This window comes from Amblyraja radiata, chromosome 26, assembly GCF_010909765.2.
Source record: "Amblyraja radiata isolate CabotCenter1 chromosome 26, sAmbRad1.1.pri, whole genome shotgun sequence".
NCBI lineage: Eukaryota > Metazoa > Chordata > Chondrichthyes > Rajiformes > Rajidae > Amblyraja > Amblyraja radiata.
In genome coordinates this window covers 12979860-12997224 of record NC_045981.1, presented here as the reverse complement: position 1 = coordinate 12997224, position 17365 = coordinate 12979860, and the positions used below count along the sequence as shown (strand labels likewise).

Here is a 17365-nt window from a genome sequence, read left to right as displayed (position 1 = left end):
ATGGTCATGAGTATGGACAGAAGAGAGCAAGGGTCTGATGACACAACCTTAAGGTACCCTTTGCGTGTGGAGCTGGTATTGTCGCCAATTTGTTGGTTGATTTCTACTGACGAGGCCATCCAGTTGCAAACACAAGATATCATTGTTGCTTCTTTATGAAGAAATAGTGTGTATAAATTTCTATAATAATCAGCACTTTCAGCCTGCCTGTGGATTCATGTTGCACCATTAAACCCAGAAAGAAATCATCTACTAACTGCAAATTTATGACATTTTTGTTTCCGAGTTGGGAATTACATAAAACACAACAGTGCAATGGATGCAATGATAAAATCGCTGTCCTTTCACTCTGAAAACACTGAGAAACTCAGGAATAGCTGTAGCGTTCTAGCAGTTATCTGGCTGAAGTTTGTCGATCACTGCTTCTTGTATTGATAGCAATTTAGTGAATTGCTGTTAATTTAAAATCAACAAAACCAGTTAATCTAATTGTCCTGCAGGATTTTGCACCCCACAAATGTTGCCTCCGTTTCTGGTGGTTTCAAATTAATTTTGGGTCTGTTTGTAGGTTAGTTACCTAAAATTGGAGAATTTGTTGTTCATACTGTTGGGTTGTAAACTGCTCAATTGGAATATGAGGTGCTGTTTCTCCAGTTTGCGTGTGGTCTTCTAATAATGGAGGAGGCACAGGGCGGAAAGGTTAGTATGGGAATAGGAAAGGGAATTAAAATGATTAGCAACCAGGACATCCAGCAGACCTTGTGGGACCAAGGGCCAGTGTTCACAAAACGGTTGCCTAGTCTAAGCAGGTTTCGCCAATGTAAAGAAAGTCACATTGGGAATACCAAATGCAGTAGATGAGGTTAGAGGATGTACATGTGAACCTCTGTCTCACCAAGAAGCACTGCTGGGGTCCCTGGATGGATTTGAGGGATGAGGCAGAGCGACAAGTGGTACATCTTCTATGGTTGCAGAGGTAAGTACATGGGGAAGGGGTGTTTTGGATGGGAAGCGATGAGTGAAACAAGGAGTTGTGGGGGGTGGAACGCGGAAAGGGATGGAGACGAGAAGTTGTGATGATGAGATCATGTTGAAGGTGGCAGAAATATCGGAGAATGATGTGTTGGATGGGGCGACTGGTGGGGTGAAAGGTAAGGAGCAGGGGAACTCTATCCTTGTTCCATCTGGCTGCTGGAAGTAGGTACCAAGCACTGGGTAGAAGCAGTGGAAGATAGTGGCCTTCAAATGGGGGTGGTTGGAGAGAGCATCCTGCTTGCCTGCTAGATTTTCACTTGCTGTAACTGCAGGGAAAATGTTCCCGATGTTGGGGAAGTCCAGAACCAGGGGTCACAGTTTAAGAATAAGGGGTAGGACTGAGATGCGGACAAACTTTCCTCATCCGTAGAGTTGTGAATCTGTGGAATTCTCTGCCACAGAAGGCAGTGGAGGCCAATTCTCTGAATGTGTTCAAGTGAGAGTTACATTTAGCTCTTGGGGCTGGCGAAGTCAAGGGATATGGGGGAAATAACAGGAAAGGATTACTGATTTTAGATGAACAGCCATGATCATACTGAATGGCAGTGCTGGCATGAAGGGCCGAATGGCCTATTCCTGCTCCTATTTTCTATGTTTCTATGCTTGAGTATATGGCAATAAAACTCGACCACTTGATTTTGAAGCATTCATGCATGGTGGTATAATGTGGTCATAGAGTGATACAGTGTGAAAACAGGCCTTTCGGCCCAACTTGCCCACACCCACCAACATGTCCCAGCTACAATACCTGCTTTGGTCCTGTCCTATCCATGTATCAGTCTAACTGTTTCTTAAATGTTGGGATAGCCCCTGCCTCAACTACCTCCTCTGGCAGCTTGTTCTATACACCCACCACCCTTTGTGTGGAAAAAGTTAACCCACAGATTCCTATGAAATCTTTTCCCCTTCAGCTTAAATCTGTCCTCTGGTCCTCGATTCACCTACTCTGGGCAAGAGACTCAGTGCATTGAAATGTATCTTTCCAATGCATTTTAGATTTCTCAAAAGTCTCACCTTAAAAAAAGTCATTGTTTACACAAACATATACCCCCTTTATTAATGCCATGGTTTGATGATTCTAAATTCAAATCAAAATGAAATATACGTCAAAAGGAGAACGCACACTTTCAAAATACCTGTACTCTTTTCCCTGAGCAAAACATAATTTGTATGACTTTGCAAAATCAGGAAATGTTATGATTATTTTTCTAACTACAAACAAAAAAAAAGCACTTGAGTTTATAACACATTTAAGATTTTTTTTTCTGTCAAATATTCTGTATCGTGGAAGGCACTGGCGTCGATCCGGGGGGGGGGGGGGGGGGAGGGGGGCGGATGGGGAATATATCCCCCCCACTTTTTGAGGTGGGGGATGGCCTGTATTATTATCCCCCAGTTTTTGGAGGTCAAGCAATAACAAAAATAATAATCACCTGCTCCTATCTCATGTAGGCCCTACATTATCATAAAAATACTTCAATCAAAAAACATTGAAATCATATCTACAATGCACTAAAACATGATTTTAATACATCAAATTTCAAAAAGTCCATATCGTGGGAGGAGGTGCACCCCCTTCTCACACCCTCCCCCAAGGCCAGTGATCAGTGATTGCTCAGCCTCCCCACTTTCAAAAACGCTCTGCAGCCCCTGTATGGGGTGGGGGAAGTGAGAGCTGAACTAAGGGACATGGAGGAAATGGGGATTAGGGATCCATCTATGACTGCAGGGAGGAAGTCCCATTTGCTAAATAAAAAGGACATCATGTCCTCACTGAAATGATTTACAGTTGTGTTAAGCCACATCTCCAGATTTACTAGGTGTCAAAACTGCGTGAGCTTAGAAATACTTATTTAGTTTATCACGCAGACAACTGAAGATGAACGATTGAAAGAATATCAGAACACCTATGCCTGGATCAAGATGGTGATCGCTCCGCTCTATGATCTTTGGTGGTGATGATTTAGGCTTCAGATTTCCCCACATAACTTCAGGGAACAGTAGGAAGTTGCTGAAACCCCATTAGACTCTACAAGTCTCGTGTTGGAGCAAAAAAGATTGTCAGAACTTCGGTATTTCAAAGTTTACACAGAGATGATTCAGCTCATTAGTCTGCCCTCCCTGCACATACATAGCACATCATTGGATTAAAGAGCCGAAGGCATGGTGCATTCTCTCGTTCATTGTTTCTCCAGTTTTTCCTCCAGATTCCTGCATCTATAGTCTCATGTTCCTCTGTGAAACAAAAAAACTGGGAATGCACAGTAGGCCAGAATCAGAGGTTTGCAAGAATCTTGGCAAATTTGTGGAGATGGGGAATGGTATGACCATGTTAGAATTGAACCAAGAGAATTTAAAAATCACCAGACCTGGACACAATGCATGACATCAAGTGAAGGGTTTAAATCCAAAGTTTCTATAACTGTGAGGGTTTGTAACTTAAGATATACCGATGACTTCATTAAGTGACATTGCATTGTTTTGTGACATGATGTTGCAAATGTTTTCATTGTATTGTATCTTCATTAAGTGAAATGAGGAAGTAGTAGTGGTTTCACACCTATCTATTAACCTTTTGAGATGTGTGAAAATATTATTGTTGATAGCACAGGGTACTCTGAGAAAAATTGGTATCACTTTAACAATGGAAACATCATGTGCAGATGCTGAAATCTGTAGCAAAAACACCTCAGTGGATCAAGCAGCATTTGTGGAGGTAAAGGGATAATTGACATTTCAAATTATGACCATGCACCAGGACTGAGAGTGTAAAGGAATCGTCGCCAGTATAAAGAGATACGAAGAGGGATGAGATTGTAGGTGACAGGTGGAACCAGGGGGAGTTGGGTGCTGATTAGTTGGAACTACATAGGGGAAGGGGAGGTTGGAGACAGGTGGAAGTGAAAAGGAGCCAAGTGTTTAATTACCATGTGCACTGGAAGCAGAACAATAAAATCTTTACTTGCTGTGATTTTACAAGCACATCAATGCAACAATAACAACAAACAATTCATTGTATTATTGTTAATTGTATATTAACGAGCTATACTGGATAACCAGACTATAATAGTGCAAGCCAAAGCACATAGCACAATCTATAAAAAGTAGTTTTATAGTAGTTAGATGCTGAGGTATGGCTCTGGTTGGGATTGTGCAGTTCAAGAGCCATATGGTTAATGGAAAGAGGGTTTTCTTGAACCTGGAGATAACTGTTCTCCGGCTCCTTTATCACCTTGCCAATGGTAGCAGCGAGATGAGAGCGACACCAGGTATTAGCTGCTGCCACTTCAAGCCTTTCCTGTAGATGCCTTCGATGCTGGGGAGGTCAATATCCGTGGTGAGCTAGGCAACGTCCACCACTTTTTAAGTGGAATCGGATGCGGGAGGAGGATAGGAAAGACAGGCCGAAGAAAATAAATCTAGGTGGCTAGGTGTGTCGGTGTAGGGCAGATGGCATGGGATAGGAGGGAAAGAGAAAAGGACACAGGCAGAATCTCTGGAGAACATGGATAGATGACATTTCAGATCAGGATCTCATTTCAGGCTGAAACATTACTTTTCCATGTTCTCCAGAGATGCTGCTTGACCTGCTGAGTTTTACTAGCTCTTTGTGTCATTTTATGTAAACTAGCATCTGCAGTTCATTGTTTCTACAAAGGTCAAGAGAACCGAGGTGGACTGGTAGGAGTTGAGAAAAAACACGGGTTGAGTGGGTAACCTAAAAGTTGAACATTTTAGTACTCATACCAAATGGAATATGAGTTTTTTTTTTTTTTAATCAACTTTGTGTTTGGCCTCATTGTGGCAGTGAAAAATGCGGACGATATACAGGTCAGTGTGAGATTGAGAGAGTAGTGGGGCTACAAAAGTCTGTTGATGCCTTTGTGGTAGCAATGGAACTACCATGTAGGGTGCAATGGAGACTCTTTCAAGGTTGGATTCACTTTTTTGTTCATGGAACTGATCACTTTGGATAATATGGTCTTCATACTCTGACCAAAGTTCTGTCAAATAATGGAGCGTGATTCATCTAATAGGACTTGCACAAGTTTGCTAGCAAATTTCCCAATGCAGCTGGCCTTTGAAGGTCGATGTCCAAAGTTATCTTTGGTAGCCTGGGTCTTTTGAAGCCAACATCTATGCCTTTGAAAGCAGACCTATTGAATAATTTTGCCCTTGGGCTACTTAACATCTTCGGACATCCTGTATCATGTGATCATGGCTGATCATCCCCAATCTGTACCCCGTTCCTGCCTGCACCCCAGATCCCCTGACTGCGCTATCTTTAAGAGCCCTATCCAGCTCTCTCTTGAAAGTATCCAGAGAACCGGCCTCCACCACCCTCTGAGGCAGAGAATTCCACAGACTCACAACATCTTTGTGTGAAAAAGTGTTTCCTCATCTCCGTTCTAAATGGCTTACTCCTTATTCTTAAACTGTGGCCCCTGGTTCTGAACTTCCCCAACATCTGGAGCATGTTTCTGCCTCTAGCGTGTCCAAACTCTTGAAGAAGTGTTTCGACCCGAAATGTTGCCTATTTCCTTCGCTCCATAGATGCTGCCTCACCCACTGAGTTTCTCCAGCATTTTTGTCTACCTTCGATTTTCCAGCATCTGCAGTTCCTTCTTAAACCTTAATAATCTTATATGTTTCAATAAGATCCCCTCTCATTCTTCTAAACTCCAGAGTATACAAGCCCAGCCATTCCATTCTCTCAGCATATGACAGTCCCGCCATCCTGAGAAATAACCTTGTAAACCTACGCTCATTCCCTCAATAACAAGAATGTCCTTCCTCAAATTAGGGGACCAAATCTGCGCACAATACTCCAGGTGTGGTCTCACTAGGGCCCTATACAACTGCAGAAGAACCTCTTTGCTCCTATACTCAACTCCTCTTGTTATGAAGGCCAACATGCCATTCGCTTTCTTCACTGCCTGCTGTACCTGTATGCTTACTTTCACTGACAAATGAGCCCCCAGATCCCGCTGTACTTCCCCTTTTCCCAACTTGGCACCATTTAGATAATAATAATAGCTGAGATTTGATTCCTGCTTTGAATTTATAATTTTTACAGCTTCTTCTTGCGAATGGCGTGCACAGCCTAAAGTTGTCGGACAACTTGTTCTATTTGATCTTATTTGATTGTGCACGCCAGGTTGATTGCACGGGCAGGGCAGACCACACAAAGGTTGCAATCTCTCACCCCAATTTTTACATAATTATCATACACAGGCTGTCTTAAAGAAGGGTCCTGACCCAAAACATTGCCCATTTCCCTCCACAGATGCAGAGTTCCTCCAGTAGTTGGTTTTATTTTGCTCAGGATCCCAACATCTACATTCTCTTGCGTCTTCATGCAAATGTTATGATTTTGAATGAGGTTGATGACATTAGAATGTTGCATTTTTTTTCTGGTAGGTGTAATATTGATTGAAATCTGGTTGTAACAGTTGAGAAATCAAGATTAGATAAATTGAAATTAGAATATTGGGAACAATGAAGGCAACCTGGAGAATATTTGAGAACAATTCCTTCTGCCCTTCAAACATTGGAAATTTGCAGCTTATAAATGGATGGTTACTCTCTTATTTTAATAATATCTTGAGTAAAATTAGTTTGCCATATTCTAATGCCGACAGTGAACAAATATTTGCAAAGCCAATTAATAACTTGAAATATCAGCATTTTGCAAGTATTGATTATAATAACTAACAAATTCAACTGGCAGAATAATAATTGGCCTGTCTTCTTTTACAAACATTTAAGAACAGATTAAATTGCAGTCAATATTTCTGTTTCATAGCAACACATTTCTATTCTGCACTTGACAAAGTCAGAGCATTCAACCATATTTTCAGTCGAAATAAACACTGCAAAAAAAATGCAGAAAATAAGATACCTACTGTTTGTGGAGGCTATTAAATTACATTTTGATTCTGTCATTTAACATTTTACCAGAGTTCTACTTTTCAGAAGTATGTCAATTCACAATTTTGAGTTTATTCATTGAACTTTAAGATTCTACATTTATCATATACAGTGTTTGGTTGTCGGGTTGGGAAGAATAAGTAATTATTATGCAAGTAGACTGCTTGGAGTTCGGTCTGTTTTTTCTCTCAAGGTTGCATATTACTAAACACAATGTCATCCTTGGGCAACCTACAGTGAGGTACCTTTTACAATATTTTTTTTATATTGCATGAACAAAAACAATCCTTCATTCTTGAGTGGTTTACTTGGCGCAGATGTTAATACAGCTGAAAATGTGTGATTCCGAAAAAATAAGTGTCTAATAACCATGCCAAGTCATCCTAACTTAATAAATTGCTGGAGGTGCATAGTGTGGGATGTGAGAAGAATGCAGAGAGTCATCAGGGGAATATAGATAAGGTGAAGTGTGTAACTACACAAATTGGAATATGTAGAAAAATGTCAGGTCATCCTCTTCCTCAGAGGAAGTCTCTGCCTCAGAGAGAGGTGCAGGCCGGTTCTCTGGATACTTTCAAGAGAGAGCTAGATAGGGCTCTTAAAGATAGCGGAGTCAGGGGATATGGGGAGAAGGCAGGAACGGGGTACTGATTGGGGATGATCAGCCATGATCACATTGAATGGCGGTACTGGCTCGAAGGGCCAAATGGCCTATTCCTGCACCCATTGTCTATTCAATGAGGAAAAATAGAATGCAGAATGCTTTATATAAATGGTGACAGGGTAAAGGTTTTGGTGTTCAGGAGAATCTGGATATCTTTGTGCAGGGATGACTAAAGTTGGTAGACCAATAAACAGCTGAGAAGATAAATGAAAAATTGGCCTTTATTGGAAGAGCATTTGAATGTGAGAAGAATATCTTCGAATTACTTGGAGCCCTGATGAGGATCTGGAAGAGGTATCAATGCCTAAGGAGGGTTATATTTACAAGAGAGGAAGTGCCCTGATGATTCGTGGGATTGATTCCTGAGATGGTGGGTTTTAGATATGAGGAGGGCATAAGCAGACTTGATCATAACTCTGAAATTGAGGAGCATGAAGATGGAAATTTCTTTACCCAAAGGATGGTGAATCGTTGGATTTATTTTTCCAAGAACACGCGATAGGCACAATTTGAGCATATTCAAGATTGAGGTTAATAGATATTGTACAAGGTTAGTGCGGGAAAGTGAATAGATGAAAAAGATATAGAAACAAGGAACTACAAATGCCGGTTCACAAAAGTAGACACACAGTGCTAGAATAGCTCAGTTGGTCACGAAGTATCTTAAGAGACCATGAACAGATGATGTTTTGGGTCGGGACCCCACTCTGACAGATTGTGGGAGGGGGGAGGAGAGGAGGATGAAGCCTGGCAAGGTAATAGGCTGACACAGATGAGGAGGGTTTTAGGTTCTGTTTCACTAGAGGAACTAGCACATAACAATAAAATGGTTATCAAATGCTGGGTAGGGAACATATTCAAGAATTTATGATGTGATTTATTGTGTGAATTCTCTTCTGATGAACATTTCTGGCGTCAGTCATGCGTAAAATGTTTTAATTTGAAATCAGTAATGATTTGCAGTTTGCAGAGGGGCTGGTACTGCGATTTATCTGAAAAATAAGTACACCTGTTTAATATTATTTTACAGTGCAATGTCCAGATTGAGATTCATCAATGCATGTTAATCAGCAGTGAAATATTACTTTTTATGAATTTTTAAATTTAACAGATCAAAGAATCCATTTAATAAATTTAAATGTCCCATGGTGTGATAATTAAAATTCTAATGTGTAACATTTATTTATTTATTTATTTGATTCTTTATTTCGAACAGAATAAAAGAATAAAAAGCAAGTGTGAAACAGCATACAAAAAATCAAACCAGAATATTTATAAAGTGTCATAAACAAATAAATAAATGAAATCGTATGTGTCCGAAAAGGAGCAGGAAGAAGCCAAAGCTTATTAATTCCCACCCCTTATTCAACTGCTTATAATTATCTTATACAAATATAGCAGCTATATGTACACCATATGTACACCAGCAGCTATATGTACACCAAACTATTTACATTTATACACTAATCGAATATTTACAAAGCCATACAAAAAAGAGAGAAAAAAATAAAAAATAAAAGAAAAAGAAAAGTCATATATATATACAACCCATCACCCTATAATCACCCTTCCCAATACAATCAGTATAACAAATATCCCACACACAATCACCTATCCTCATCCCAATATCCTTTAAAAAAAATGTTTTTGTAAATCTTTTTAAACTGAATTATGTTTGTGCTAAGTTTTATCTCCTGTTCCAGACCATTCCACAAATTCACACCAGATTGCTATGCACATACTTTTAAGAGTTGTTCTGACATTGAGTTTTTTTAAATTATGTTCCCCTCTCAAATAATACCCACCCTGTCTTTCCATAAACAGTTTTTGTATATTTCTTGGAAGTATACATCGATTATTAATAGCATTCTTTAAAGTTTTATAATTGTGCTTTAGAAGTGGGAAACAAATCATTAGACAGCAATTAAACAGCAATTTAAGATTCTATCTTAAATGACGAGTCATGCAGTTTTCACTCCCTGCATGGACATTGTTCGAATCATAATGCAGTGCTTGGTGCAATCATGATGAATTGTATTCAATGAAATCTCGTGCTTCTTTCCTCCCACTCTGTTTGATGTGTTGTACTGATATTTTCAGAAGGAAATGGTGGGCTGCCTGAGAATCCTTGGGTATTTATTTAATCTCCAATTTGAGCAATTTATTGCTTCATGTGGAAACCAAAAATGTTTAGTATTGTACTGTAGGTAGAAAGATATGTTGTCAATATTACCAATATAAATAGAGGTCATGGATAAGGATTTGCATTTATGCCCAAATTTTTTCACACAAAGGGTGGTGGATGTATGGAATAAGCTGCCAGAGGAGGTAGTTGAGGCAGGAACTATCCCAACATTTAAGAAGCAGTTAGACAGGTACATGGATAGGACAGGTTTGGAGGGATATGTACCAAATGCTGGCAGGTGCGACTAGTGTAGCTGGGACATGTTGGCCGCTGTGGGCACGTTGGGCCGAAGGGCCTTTTGTACACTGCATCTCTCTATGACTCTTGACTCTATGACACAGCTGTCCCCTGTATTCACTTTAGATTTTGCTTTATTTCACACCAGCCCAACTTAATGAAACATATTTAACCACAGGTTAATTGGCTTTATTTCTGACAGTTGCTAGGGTATCAAGAGCTAATTTGGTGTACAGTATTGCTAATAAATTTATTATTATGTTATTATATACGATTTTATTGCCATGCTTCTGACCAGGCCAATAAAATTGACATCACTGTAGCAAAGCAATAATGGTATTGGTTTATTATTGTCGTGTATACTAAGATGCAGTGAAACGCTTTATTTTTGTGGTACGCAACTAAATCAGATAATACTATTCATGGATGCAATTAAGCCCCAAGCACGTATAACAGAAAGAGCAAGGAAAAAATACCAAAAGGCAGAGAATATGGCTTCATAGCATGGCAGTATAACAGTTCCAGAGAAAAAGTCCAATATCCACAATGAGGTAGGTTGGAAGATTGGGGTATACCCTATCTTAGGGTGGAACCGTTCAGAAATCTCAGGAAGAAAAAAACTGTTTCTGAGTTTGGTAGTATGTGTCTTCATGCTTTTGTTTTTTCTGCCTGATGGGAGTGGGGAGAAGAGCGAATGACCAGGGTGAAAAAGGTGTAAGAAAGAACTGCAGATGCTGGTTAAAATCAAAGGTAGACACAAAATGCTGGAGTAACTCAGTGGGTGAGGCAGCATCTCAGGAGAGAAGGAATAGGTGACGTTTTGGGTTGAGACCCTTCTTTAGGGTGAAAAAGATCCTTGATTATGTTGACAGCTTTCCCGAAGCAGAATAAATCAATGGTGTCTTGTCTGTGTGATGGACTGGGCTACATCCACAACTCTGCAATTTCTTGCAGTCCTGGGCAGAGCTGTTCCCAAACCAAGCTGTGATTCAACACGATGGCATGCTTTCTACATTGCATCTGAGAGCTCGGCTTCATTAGGCAAAAGTCACCTCTGAGTTTAAGTGCCCAAAATTTTTCTGTGTTCTGTTTGTCGTAAGGCCTTGTTAATCAATAATATATGGTGGGGTTAGGTGCAGGAACATTGGCTGGGAGATGGCAGGTTATCTCTATATAACAAAAAGTATTTGTCTAGTTTGTGCCCACGATACGTCTCTGTTTCAATCTGGTTAATTCCTATCTTCTAAATGCTAGGCCGAAGCCTTCCCATTTTCACACATCCTACTCACATTTTTCCCGTGGTGGCGATAAACATCTTCCCGTCGCATTTCCACCTATATTTCTGAAGTTATTCATCATTGAAATTTAAAAAACAGCCCGATTTCTTCAAACTCACCCATTTTAGAAAAAAATCCAAGTGACGTCACAATGCACTCGCAAGGCAGGATGGGCCACTCCGGATGGGAGAGGCACTCTAGCGCTCCCACTCCCCCCCTCCACCTCCCCCCCACACCCTCCCTACCTCCACCTCCCACCACCACTCCCTCCCCCCACCCCCCTTCCACCCCCCCACCGCCCCCTTCCACCCCCTCCTCCCCACCCCTTGCTCCCACCCTCCCTCCACCTCCCCCACACCTCCACCCCCTCTCCCCCCACCACCTCTCCCCTCACCACCCCCTCTCCCCCCACCACCCCCTCCCCCAGACAGGCAACATCTTTGAAGAATAGCCTGAAGAAGGGTCCCAATATGAAACATCACCTATCCATGTTCTCCAGTGATGCAGCCTGACCCAAAGTTACTCCAGCACTTTGTATCTTTTTGTATAAACCAGTATCTGCAGTTACTTGTTTTCATAATATAATACTAAATTGGTTTCTTATCTATGTTATTTATCATTTAGAAGATGTACTTTCGACAAAGGAAAAGGAGTTGAATATTTAATATATATCACTGTTACCAATGATTAGTGAATGAAACAGATAATATGACATCTGAAATCCTATGGTCTTGCATCTGGTTCAAGATTCAAGAGAGTTTATTGTCATGTGTCCCAGATAGGACAATGAAATTCTTGCTTTGCTTCAGCACAACAGAATATAGAAGGCATGAAAACAGAACAGATGACATGAATATAGAACATTAGTTGTCACATTAGTCCAGAATGTGAACTGGAGTTGTGGAATGCAAGTGGGTGTGTGGCCAGGGCTGAGATCTGGACTGTCTGACGCACCAGGTGTCAGGATCGTGGGCCAGCAATGTCGCTGGTTTCAGGTTACAATGTGAACATAGAACAGTACAACAGAGTAACAGGCCCTTATGCCCAAACGTTCTGTGCTGTTCTTAATTATTTTACTTTTCCCCCTCCCTTTTTGAACGAATGGGTCATGGAGTCGAAGGTTGCTGTTCATTCTTGGATGATGGTTCGCCAGAGTTTCCTGTCCTTGGCATTGGTTTCCCAATTGTCGATGTCGATTGCACATTTCTTCATGCTGGCTTTGAAGGATACTTTGAATCTCTTCTTTTGTCCGTCTCCTTTACGTTTGCCTTCTTTGAGCTGGGAGTAGAAGGTTTGCTTTTGTAGACACTCGTCTTCCATCCGAACAACATGACGACCCATCTTAGTTGGTTCTTGATGATGAAGGCTTCGATGCTAGATGTTTCTGCTTCATCCAGCACGCTGACATTGGTTCTTCTGTCTTCCCAACTGATATTAAGCTGCTTCAAAGACATCGTTGATGGAACTTTTCAAGTGTTTTCAGATGGCGTCAGTATGGTGTCCAGGTTTCTGATGGTCATGGAGTATGAAGATTTAGAATTTGTCCATGGAGAAACTGCCTCGCTGGGATGTTCTATTGACAAAGTGAGAGGTATATATATTGACCTTAATGATTCAAAGGAAAGAATAAACTTTTTTGTGAAGAAATTATGAGCTGTTTTCTTTTTAATGGCAGATTTTGGAGAAAAATTGAAGGATGTCATGTAATGCAAAAGGTCAAAACTACTCTTATGCATGAAATAATTATTATCAGTATATAAAAGCTGTTTAGACAGTGTATATAAAGCTAATAAAGGCATGGTTCATTCGGTGCCTTTGATCCTTGCTCCTTTGATGGCCCATTGTAAATAGCAGTCTCAACCCCAGGTAACTTTATTCACTTTTATCTAACCTTTTATATGTTGTACTTCAGTAACTATCTGTCGCCATGAATTTCAGAATGATTCCATTATTTATTGTTTTGTGTGGTCTACGTTGGTCCATGCTCACTGCTTCCAGGTATTCCCTGAATGTAGTAATCACTTTTAAATTAAATCTTCAATTCTTAATCTTTCTGATCATCAATAAGTTTGAAGGTAAATTGTACTTGTTCCACAGTGATCATTGTGAAGTCATGTTCAGTATCTTGATTTAGTTTCCAGAGTGAGGGAACCTGCTCATATTAAATCATGAGAATGATAAACATGCAATTTAAAATTGGACATTTGATATTGAATTTCTGTAGAAGCGTCAAATTCTTGGATTGAGCTATTAAAACTTCTGAAAGGCATACCATTTAATTTAAAATGTTATCTGTCAAGAACTATTGCAGTGTTTTTTACTTTGTTTCCCTGTTTTAAATCTGAAAGATCTCATAACACAACTTAAATGACATTTGGAAAAGTTAAGGGCCTGTCCCACTTAGGCTATTTTTAGGCGACTGTTATAGCCGTAGCAGGTCACCGAAAAAACGGCGAATGGACCCCCCTTCGACATAAAATTTGAAATAGAATCATTACTTTAACAACAAAAAAAAACGAAGTCAGCACCGGCGATAACCTATGTTAACCTGGCGAAAACCTACGTTAACCTGGCGAAAACCTACGTTAACCTGGCGACAACCTACGTTCACCTGGCGACAACTATGACAGCACCTACGTCAGGAGAAGTAAAGCTACGCTCATTGGCGTCAAACCCACAGTCGCCGACTGTCTCTGAAAATCTTTCAACATGTTGAAAATCCAGCGGCGACCAGAAAGACGATACGACCCTTTGGGCGACGGAGGAGACTACTCACGACCATACAGGCGACACCCCGGCGACCATGTGGCGACAGCCTAGTCGTCTGTAGTCGCCTAAAAAATAGCCTGAGTGGGATAACCTGAATAGCCTTGACAAACTGCCAGCCTGGAAGTGCAACACTTGCACAATATTCAACTGGAACACTATGAGCATCGATAGCTAGTTGATGTAAAGCAGATTCCATTTCTATTCCAAGGGATTTAGCAGATCTGGGTGATTCCAGCTAGCGGAAAACATTGGATGATTAAACAGATTGGAAATTTCAATAAACAAGTCGAAAACACATTCCCAACTCAACCATAAAATGATGAATAAGAAATTTGAATATTGATTCATTTGCATTCTTTGCACAACTATTCAATTGTTTGAATCCTATTGAATTTTATGAAGAAAATTGCAGAAATTATTCTTCAAAGAAATCGTGACTGCAAATAAGAATATCATGGATTCTATCAAGTAAAGAGCTCTTCAAGTGAAATTTGTAGTAAAACTTAGAGCCTGTCTTTTATTGCATCATGTAATGTTTTTTTCCCCCTCAGATTTCAATGATGGACACTGGTATTTACTGGAGGCAGCTCCATATTTAATTGATAAGGGATTAATATGGGAAGGCCCTATTTATGTTCAAGAATTGTGCTGCCACAGATAAGATTCAAATTGCTAACATAGTATAGGGCTTCGCATGCCAATTACAAAGTGCCATGAATCAATTTAGGTTGCTCCATGGCAAACGATTTAAGTATAAACGCTCAATTTTCTGGTGCTAGGAAATTTCTTCCCTGTGGTATTTCATTTTATCTGTGTATTTTGTTTCTATCACACGGATATTGTTAACACTTTGAGCGAAGATGGTGCATAATTAACTGATGTAGTGACAGTGCCATTTCTAAATCGGAAAGAGGTACAAAATAATGGGTGATGCCTGTTTCTTTGAAGATGTGGTTTCCATATTTTAAAGGAGGACTCCTTTGCCGAACAATTGACAGGGAATTAGAACTTGTTATGCAATCATTTGGAGAGTGGAGATGTGGAGATGCATCTTAAGGCATTGTGGCAAGATATCTCGGAACAATTACATGCTGTGCCACAATGTTTGAAAACCCTGCCTAAACTATAAATAAACTTGCTATGTCAGGGACTGTGCATCAGTGCTGGATGCTGTCTGTTTTCATAGATACACAATAGTCATAGTTTTCTTGCCTGCTGAGAGCTCCCTTTATTTTGGTATTGCACACTGTATTTCAGGGTCTATTTTAAACCAGTGGAAACATTTTGTGAAAGCTCTTTCAAGGAAGAGTGTTTGGAAAGGTATGTATTTGATTTTGGTGCTCTCTTTTTCCTTTACAGTAGCAAATTCAATTAAAGAAGTGTGTTTCGTGTAGAAACAATAGTAAGAAGTTTCACTTCCGTGTGTTATGTGGGCTATCTATGATGCAGCCAATTCCTTGCTCCTTGGGAGTTAATTGTAACAGCGTCTTCACTTCCACAACCGATCAGAACGATCGGAAATGCTGAAACAAGTCATAGGAAGGGTGGAGGGAAAAAAAGCTTTGGCAGACACCAAGTGAAGCTGCTTTATGTTCTGTAACTTTACAAGAGATGAATAAATGCTCATTGTAAAATGAATGTGTGTGATTGTAAAAATTATAAAATTATATAATAATAAAAATATTAATATAAAATGATCTGCACGTGCATCCCACTGTTTTGAGGGAGAAATGGCTTACTCCTGAAATTGATGATCATTTGAGTGGCATGTATCCTGTTAAGCATAACGAATACTTTAACACATTGTCAATAAATCTGCAAAATATAAATAATCGAGATTCAATTTATAGTCTTCTGTTAAAAATTAGATTTGTATGGTTCATTTTACTTTAAAAACGGAAAGATCAGAATCACATGTTGTGCAGTTATTCTTTTAAAGCAAGTCCTAGTGGTAATCCCCTTTTTCTTTTATGTGGGGTTTTTTGTTATGAACACCATAATCTTATTTTCTGGCATTTTTTGTTTTAAAAAAATCTTTTGTTACAAAACTGATGGTACATTTATACAGGATGTAACAGAATTGAGTTGCTAGGCAACAGTGAAAATGACACCAAAAAGGTTTAGAAGGTGAATGTAAAATCCTCTTTTACAATTGACATCCAGGAAGAACATTATATGGAATGGGGCTTAAGGAGGGGGTTTGCTTGGAGGTGGAGTTGGTCATGTATTTAATTCAGAATTATTGTTTTTGCTTAACTGTAGCCTGGGTTGTGCTTGCTTCTGTGTGTACCTGATTGGTTGTGAAGACCGAGGCAGGTTGTCAGGCTGTGACGTTATAATACTTGATAATTTGGAAGTATTTTCCCTGGATGTGTGGCCAGTAAAATGCGATTACTGACAGTCTGCAGGATTGGTGCATTATTAGACAGTCATATGGTTTCCCTCTATATATAGCAATTCCGTGTTTTTCGTGAGAACTTCAAGACTGCCTGACGGCCAGTGAGATTAAATGATCTTGTGAAGACTCTGAGGAGAAAAGCCAGAGCTACTGAAATAAATGTATTCGACAGCTCTTGGATTACAAAAACGTTGAACCGAATGATGGGGACTGTCAGTGAGCTCTGTGCGTCCAGTTTCCAAGCTTTCCTGCGTCCAAGTGTAAATGCCAAATCAGGTACGTTTGAACAGCTTTGTGACTGAAGAGAAATATTTTGCTGTGTAAGTCTGTAGTGTTGATTAAAAGTGAATGGAAAGAAGTAACCATATTGAAGTCACTGGAATGGACATAATGTAATATCTCCCAAACAAGACTATCGTTATCTGCTTTATCCTAATCTTTTAGGATGATTGTTATTGTAAGCATTCAATACAATGTTCAACTGTATATTTGTTATGGCATATGAGTCTATGGAACACCAAAATGGAGTGGAAAAGATGTGGTAAAGAGTACTTTCATGTGTCTTTAACATTTCATTTGGAGAGATGAAAATAAAAAATGAAAATGATTGCATGATTTGCACAAGAAAATTAGGTTTGTTCCTCCAGTGATTTTGTGGAATTTATTTCCAATATAGGCTTCTTTCTGTGCAGCTCTGGGATCCTGTGTCCCGAAACAGCTGAAATCCTGCTGGAAATGTTACTGCTTTGTAGTTTTTCATTAAAGTTTTTTACTGTAACCTGCATCGCCTTGTAATCTTCACATTTTTGCCTCCTCAAACTAATTAAAATAAATAGAGATTGTGTTTTGAAAGGAACTGTTGGTGTCAA

The 17365-nt window shown here is 39.8% G+C and overlaps 1 protein-coding gene across 2 annotated transcripts in view; it reads left to right on the top strand.

Moving 5' to 3' along the window:
* Positions 1–17365, top strand: part of cyth1 (cytohesin 1) — a 178460-nt gene that overhangs the window by 24881 nt on the left and 136214 nt on the right. The window contains exon 1 of one of the 2 annotated variants that reach the window (XM_033044277.1): positions 16577–16772. The exons of the other annotated variant lie outside the window; for it this stretch is intronic. Within the exon in view, the coding sequence (XP_032900168.1) occupies positions 16697–16772 (76 nt within the window). The 5' untranslated portion in view covers positions 16577–16696. Of the gene's footprint in view, positions 1–16576; positions 16773–17365 lie in introns of those variants that run through there. 2 annotated transcript variants of the gene reach the window in all.